The 8,305-nt window shown below is 33.3% G+C and overlaps 1 protein-coding gene across 1 annotated transcript; it reads right to left on the bottom strand.

Annotated features, from left to right (window-relative positions):
- Positions 1-1,060: 1,060 nt before the first annotated feature.
- On the bottom strand, positions 1,061-5,311 carry LOC120073139 (uncharacterized). Its single transcript, XM_039025783.2, has one exon. The coding sequence runs from the start codon at positions 4,392-4,394 to the stop codon at positions 1,578-1,580; it is 2,817 nt and encodes a 938-aa protein (XP_038881711.1). The 5' UTR covers positions 4,395-5,311; the 3' UTR covers positions 1,061-1,577.
- Between the last annotated feature and the right edge of the window lie 2,994 nt (positions 5,312-8,305).

Genomic DNA, 8,305 nt, shown 5'->3' with positions numbered 1-8,305 from the left:
CAATTGAAATCGATGTTGCTCATATAAGAATTAAGGACAAGTTGTAAAAATCATCCAAAAAATATGGTGGTAGTTGCAATTGTACTCTCCAACTTTAAAAATTAAACTTCAAACTTATACAAGTATTAAAATTGGACAGTTGAACTTATAATAGAAATAGAAATTGAACCCTCAAATGATAAAAAATGAACCCCAAATTTATACAATTGTTACCAAATTTAAAAAATTGACCAGTATGGAAATTAGCTATTGAAAAACTTTGCTAAAATTCATAGATTTCAACAACAAAAAGATAAATCTAACGCCATTTTTCCCCTAAAATATTATCAATTTTGTCTCGATTAATAATTCAATAAACGCACAAGAGGAATAATATTTAACAATGTTTTGAGCAATAATTTATTAAAAAGTTAAATTTGCAAAACTTCTTTATTGGAAAATAAAGAATTAAATTTGCAAAGCTTCAAAGTTAAAATTGTAACACTCATTTAATCTCATAAATTGGCTATATTTCGAGTCAAAATTACATCTCAAAAAATTTATGGTTCAAGTTGATCTTTTAAAATAACTAAAACCAATTCAACTTATACATAACAAACAAGCCGAGCCAATTGAATCCTTGTGATAATTTTTAAGGGGGAAAAAAGAAAACAAAAGAAAAGAAAAAGGAGATTATGGATTCATCATTTTGAAGTTGTGTAATGAACTCTTTCAACTGTCCCATGAATGATGACTCAAGCTTTTTACCATAGTTCCCATGGCAAACAAGACTCAATGGATGTGGCCCATTGCGATAATTATCCAAAAGAAGGAGATGACCTTCAAGTCTTTTTAGGTATCGATCGTTATCGTATGGTTATTTGTATCATAAGGTCAGAATAAAATATCACTGCTCCAACCGCCAATCAAAGTTCACTTTTGTTTTTTTCAAGACTATTCATTTCACCAACTTAAAGAAATATATACGAGGATATCACTAAGATTTTCCCATCAGTTATTTTCACCTTGAATATTATGTAAAAAAAAAGAGAACAGCGAGAAAGGAACCACTCTATAGAGGTTTGTTCAAAGTCCGTAACATGTCTTTGCATTGCTCAGATTGACATTAACTACCATTGAGAGCGGAAAAATAGCAGCAAACTCAGAAAATAAAACGAAACGGAAAATGAAAAAACTTTCCGAGCATCGGCTAAATACAGCAGGCATAATTCTAAGCTAAACTTCTTTTACACAGATTCAAGAATTTGAGCTTATCTGGAGCTATATACCAGCAAGATCACGGTGCCGTGGCTGCTCGAGATCAAACAATTTCTCCAGAAGCTCAGACTAGAAATTAACTCAAAAAGAGAACAATCCAAGTAAAAATAAGAATTCATCTGCTTGTGCTGGAGAGCTGTAAGTGAAGATCAAAGCATCCGAGAAGGATGGGAAGATAATGCACTTTCCATCGTTTTCGGGATGCCTTTTTGTTTGATGCTTTGAGTTGAGTTATCTCCTTCAGATACTCTCTCCCCCCTTGTCCAAATGACATGCTCTTGAAACTGTACCTACTCTGTCAATAGCTGTTGCTTCAGGTATTATACTTCTGAACCTTCTTCAACTGTAGGAAGAACACCCTCTTTGATAAAGGTTGGATTAAGAAACTTTGCTACAAAAGCCCATAATCTGTAGACATCTTCGAAATTGGTCAAAAATCCCAGAGAAGCAGTCACGACTTCAACCCGCATGAGCCCGCTCTTTCCACCAAGCTTGCCATTTTCCATTGGTCTGCAGAGGGTGGTGTCTTCTAGATTCAAACCTTTATGATGTCTTGGATTGTCAACAATACGTATGTGACTAAGGAAACCAATTCCTAGAGATATACCCTCTCTTTCAGCCAGCTTCTGTACAATTTCTGGGTTGATTAGCCCCCTAACTTTGTCTCTCACATTGAATGCTACGGCAGCACCCCTTTCGTATTTTATTTTAGGACCATAAATTTGAACAAGATTTCCTCTGCTGCTTCCATCAGAATCGGGTAACCTAAGTTGTAGTAGTGACGTCACAAGCCAATTGATCAGAAATCTTAATCTGAGAGTAGTCTTATTGAGACCCAACAAATCAATATGATCAATATGGCGGCATATAATCTCAGGTTCTCTCCTGTCCCAATCTTGTCCATCACCATATTCACCGTCACTGGTACCTTCATCATCATCAAAGCTAGTAACCGACGTTTCACCTGGCTCCAAATTACAGCTCTGGTGCTCTTTACCATTGTCATCAATGCCAAAAGAGACTCTTCTTCCCTTGTTCTGCACTTCAGATTCTTCTACTCCAAAAAACCTCCCACCAGCAAATCTATTCCCTCGGCATCCCAGCAACCTAAATTCACCTTCAGTTTCACGTCTTATTGCACTCTCCTTAATCTCTGAGCAGATCTCAGAGGTTGAACCATTCTCTAAGTTATGCTGCTGGGATCCAGAAGTTGAATTGCCAAGATGAGATCTCTTGACATCACAACCTGACATACCATTTGATAGTGTCTTGCTAGTTTTGTCTACCTCCATCAGGTTCGTATGCTCTAAACTCTTTTTACCACTCCGTGAGGCAGGGCTCATTACTGAATCTTTACCTCCACCAACCTCTTTGTAGCGATCAAGCTCTTGAGAAACTGACATGACAGCTGCATCAAATGACAGCATATTTCTCTCATCACCTGGCCTTGAATTTACTTCTTTGTCATCATAAAGTGGACTGCTGTATATTTTCGATGTCGGTTTGGGTGACTGTCGCCTATTTTTTCGATATGCAAACCAGTATGGGGGCAATGGGGAGGCAATTTCATGTTTGCTGAAGCCAGCATTGTCAGACCCAAGTGGACTATGGCCTAAATCAATCCACAATGAATTATCAGATGACTCGTCTTCACTGAATACTGGGCTCTTCATCACCTCTCCAACAGAGATGCTCTCTGATTCCTCAAATATAGTGCTCGTACCATCTCTCTCAGAACTATCCATCTCAGTTTCAAATACCTCTCTGACCTGAGAAGATGTGAACGCACCCGAGAAAGCGGGCAGCTGAGATTTTTGACGTGTTTCAGAGGCTTTATCAACATTCTCAGAGTCTCCATCACCTTCAATCCCAGCGAATCCATCAAGACCATCAGCTGAATCACTCAGGTATAAAGGATATTCAGGAGTTATCTTCACCATTCCTGATCCTGTACTCCCAGAATGATTCTGTAAACTTGCCATTACTGATTTCTTGATTAGTAGACATCCAAAACCGGTTGGATCAAATCCAAAAACTCTATAGAATGATGTAACAATGAAATCCGGCCGGAAAAGGGACAGTCCAAGGGAATCCATGTCTTTAGGACCTAAAGATCCAGCATCAAGAAGCACGTGCCAGTTGTTCTGTTGTGCTAGAGCCATCCACTGGTATGAATACTTTGCCCCTGTCACTCTAGATTGAACTGGAAACACAAAAAGACCAGTAGCACAGTCCTTCTTCTTTCTCCTCTTATTTGAAATCTGTTTTCTCAAATCAGTGGAGCAGAGTTTCAGGGATGGCCATTTGAACCAGGCGCTATACACTTTTGCACCTTTCTCTCTGGCACACTGACCCATCCAACTCACGGATTGGCTCTCATAATCAAACATGGTCAACAATTTTTTGTTGGTATGAAAAGGATATGAATCAGCAAGCAATTTAAAAGCCGACCCTCTACTCACAGTAAACACAAGCCCATACTCATGCTCAGGAATGTTCAAATAGTCCATAATCTTAAGCTTTATATCATGTTCAACAGTCCCCTTTTCAGCACCTCCATAAAGAGCATGGTTGCTCAGATTTGCAGTAATCTCAGACAAGCTAAATGTGGAGGACTCCCAATAGTGAAGTGTTTGAACGTAAGAAAAAAGTCCGAAGCCACAGTAATCGAGGCATACCTTTGAAGAGAGATGCGAGTACTCGTTGGACCTCAGCTGATCGATCTTCTCAGAGGACTGGTAATTGGGGTACATAGTGAGGAACTTGGAGAAAGATTCATGGAGGTCAGGAATGGCGTCTTCGGACTCGAAAGTTCGCTCAGCGGCGAGGGCGGTGGCGCGTAGGAATTCCCGCTGCGCATGGAGTCTAGCGAGCGAACGCGACCGGCCCAAGCCGCCGCCGTCATCCTGGTCGCCGAGCGATTCGGATTCATCAATATCTTGCGATTTGAAGAGAGACCCATTTTCAGATGCTTCTTCAAGAGCTTCCCTGAGCTTATTCTCTTGCAATTTTCGAAGAATTGACGAGTTTTTCTTGGAATCATGTCCAGTGGCAGACCCATCTCTTCTTCGGCCCTTCTTGTCCATTAATAGAGCAGCAGCGCAATGAGACAGATTTTTCCATAGTGAAAGATGCATTTAAGCTCGTTTTCAAAAGAAAACTCAAGAGAGATCAACAAGCAAAAGTTTGTGACAAGAATAACAACAAAGGAGGGTTTCTAGCCCATCAAATTCAAAAAAAGAATTGGAAAAAGAATTATTCAGTTTGGAACCCTAGACCCCCAAAAGGCAATCAGAAGGGATCTTGAAACAGATCAGAGAAACCCCACTTCAAAAATACCAGAAATGGAAGGGATTTCAGAACAATTCGACTACAGATGCAAAACCCCAACACGGAGGAATTCAACTAAAACCATCGAACACAAATAGTTCCCATCGAATGTTAGAAAATGAACTCGAAATTGACATTCTCTATGGAAAAGTCAAGACAGAGACCAGAAACACAAAGGCGAGTCCCACAAAGAAAAAAATCAGAGTCAAAACCTAAAAACAGAATCCAGATCCTTCAATTTATGCAGGAAAAAGCATTAAAGAGACGAAACTCCAACAGGAATCAGAACTGAAATTCACAAAAAAAAAAAAAAATCATCAGTAATAGTTTCAAAGAACTCAACAAGTTCTTGAGCCAATCTTCAATTTTCTGTTGCAGATTGAAACAGAAAAAGAGAAGGGATTTCTTCAATCTTCACCAGAAAATGAAATACTCCCTTCAGAGCAAAAGCAAGTGAAATGAAGCCAAATAATACCAATCTGTATAATCCTTTTCCTTTACTCTCTCTCTCTGACCTTATTCTTAAACCTTCTACGCTACCTCTCTCTTGGCAAACAGTAAGAAAGGACAAATTGACTTTGATAAACCAAATTGGCTTTACATGATATTATATTTCATGCAAAATTATAATATTTTTAGGGAGTGACAGAGATAATTGCTTGGTTTTATCTTCGTTTTTATTAGGACTTTTGTTATTTTATACAATTATTCCTTTGGCTGTGTTGGTGTGGTAGAGACCCACAACCACAAACCCTTTCTTCAATACACCACTCTGGCTCTCTGCCCCTTGGCTTTGAGCAGCAAATAAATAAATAAAATAAAATAAAATAAAGTCAAAATATTTAAGCTGTTTCCTAAGTCCAACCAGGCAGCCACTAACTTCTTGATTAGATATCTCAAATTTAACTTCTTCCCATCATAACCTCTTTTTTTTTTCTTTTTTTTTTTTTAATATTTTTTTATTCCTAAATTTTAAGTGTAGGATTCTATTTGATCTATAAGTTTTCAAACGTTACACATTTTGTCCTTAAATTTTGAATTTAATTTCAACTTAGTCCTGAAATTTCAAATTGTTATAATTGTACGCTTGAGAGTTGGGTTTCGTTTCAATTTAGTTCTTAGGTTTCAATATTTTACCTTTTCAAATTCTATTAATTAATTAAAAATAATTATGAAGTAAAATTTTAAATTAAATTTTAAATGTGATAAAAAATAGTGAAACTTAATTCATTATAATTCTTTTAATATTTTTTAATTTATTAATATAGATTAATACTGATAATGAAAAGTGACTATTTAGTGAATAATCGAGTTTAAAAGTGTAAATCTTTAGATATAGGGACTAAATTGAAGTAAAATTGTAATATTTTAAAACTTATGGATTATATTGAAACCAAACTCAAAACTTAAATACTAAATATTTAATATTTTTAAATTTAGGGACTAACTAGAAACTATATCTAAAATTTAGGGACAATAAGTATTTTTTTTCTTTCTTTTTTAATATTCCAATCTTTCCCTCTACTTGGAGCTTTTAAATGCCTTATGATTTCATATGATATGATATTGCTTTTCTCTTTTTCTTATTTTCCTTTTTCAAGTGGAACTAGATTATATTTCGATATATTGCTTAATCATGATTTAGAATTCAATGATTTTGGTTTCGATTTTCTAATCTCCAAATGAAAAATTAGAGGTATTTATGAAATAAAGTTCGAGTGTTGAAGAAAACTCATATATCATTATTGGTTTAGTACAATAAATGTTGTAGATCAAGTTATTGTTTCTTATTCATGTTCGAGTTATGTTCCCAAACTTTAATAAATATATTATTTTATTCCTTTTACTTCTAAATACAAAATTAATATCGAAAAAATAAACATAACACACAATTTTTTTTTTATATTTACTCTTTTTTTTTATTATTTAAAATTTCAGGGTGCAATAGACAAATAAATGATTACTAAATGCACTTTTTTGTCTTCCTATTTAAATAGAGGGAATGAAAAAAGAAACAAAAAAAATGAAAAAAAAAAAACAACAAAAACAAAAATATTATTAAATAGACCATAAGTGACATAAATGTCAAAATGATCCTAACTCAATTAGTATATAGTGTGTTAGTGACTAAAAAAATATATGGATCAAATTTTTTATTTTTATTAAATTTTTTAAAAAATTGATAGGTAATGTGGAGGTAAAATTTCTAAAAATAATGACAGAGGAGAAAATAGAAAACAATGTGGATGAGAGCGAGTATATGAACTAACATTGCACGAGATAGATAGATTTATCCTATAGTGCAATGTCACAAAAAAAGTAGTAAATATGTATGTATATCATTGTACTCATCTCTTCTAGAGTTAAAATATCATTATAATTTCTACATTTTGAGTTTCACTCTATTTTAGTTCCTATATTTTTATCTATTTAATTTCATTTTTTATATCTTGATATATTTTAAATTGAAAGTTAGTCTATTATAGATAATTTTCAGAAGAAAAAAAAAAGCATCTATTAGCATTCTTGTATTTCTTTGCATGAAAATCATTGTTGTTATATAACAAATTTCAATTCAAATTAATTCTGAATGTCTTCAAATTGAGATTTTTCGATGTAAAGTTTACATCACGACAAAAGTCTAAATAGCCAAATTATTAAGATGAGATGGCTATTAACCCCAATGCTTAAGTTAATGGGTGAAGATAAATTTAATCTTATATCATCTAATAATTTTTAAATATCTTATTTGAGTTTATATATTTTTAATAAAATTTTAATTTAGTTCTATTATTATTATATGAAAATTCTTATTATTATTTAACAAATTTATAATTATTAAAATCGAACAAATATTACATACAACACAAAAATGGTATTTTTAATACAGAAAAAAATATTATAAATAAAGACTAGGATGAGGGAAAGGGTTGCTTGGTGGAATTTTAATTATAAAATTGTAGAATATGAATTAAAAAAAATTATTCATTTATATAATTGGTTTACAACAAATTTTGGAAGGCAAATGCCTCTCACGTTCCAATATAATTTTTAAAATGACGTTTTTGTCCTCCTTCATGGGTGCCTAAAAAAAGTCTACAATAGTTTTATTTATTTATTTTAATTAAGAAGATAAATATATAGTTAAAAAGTGAGGAGATGATCCTTACTTTTGAGGTTGAAATTTGTTCGATAGGTCACAGCAACCATTTTTGGTCATGGGCAGGCAGGCAGCCAAAGAAGGTTTCAAAGCCGACACCTTTTCAGGTTCATTACTTTCAAACCATGCACCTTTGACTGCTGGATTGATCTTTTGAACTTACGATTCCTATTTTCCTTTTTATTTTATTATTATTTTTTTAATTTCTGCGTAGATATTTTCCTTCATGGAGGTCAATAAGAATTCTAATCATTCAAACCAAAAAAAAAAAAAAAAAAAAAAAATGGTGATTGGTTATAAAATAGTGTAGCAGTATTCTAGATTTTCAACCTTTAGAAAATAATGTTAAATTAATTATCGTTGAGTTATTTATTATTATTATTATTATTATTATTATTTTGCATGTTATTCTAGATGTGTTTTAAAAGTATCTTACTGCATTATTGCAACATTTTATTTTATTAAATCAATATCCTATAAGTTGATATATTAAAATTTGTTTCTAAGATGCAAGGATTGTTTACCCTTTTTTTTTTTAAAAAAAAAAATTGATCCAGT

Source organism: Benincasa hispida, chromosome 3 (genome assembly GCF_027475165.1).
Source record: "Benincasa hispida cultivar pf3 chromosome 3, pf3_genome.v1.1, whole genome shotgun sequence".
In the NCBI taxonomy this organism is placed as follows: Eukaryota; Viridiplantae; Streptophyta; class Magnoliopsida; order Cucurbitales; family Cucurbitaceae; genus Benincasa; species Benincasa hispida.
This window is presented reverse-complemented; position numbering and strand designations above follow the sequence as displayed.

Excerpts from the sequence above, each read along its gene's own strand:
- LOC120073139 (XM_039025783.2), bottom strand. The coding sequence starts at position 4,394 with ATGCATCTTTCACTATGGAAAAATCTGTCTCATTGCGCTGCTGCTCTA.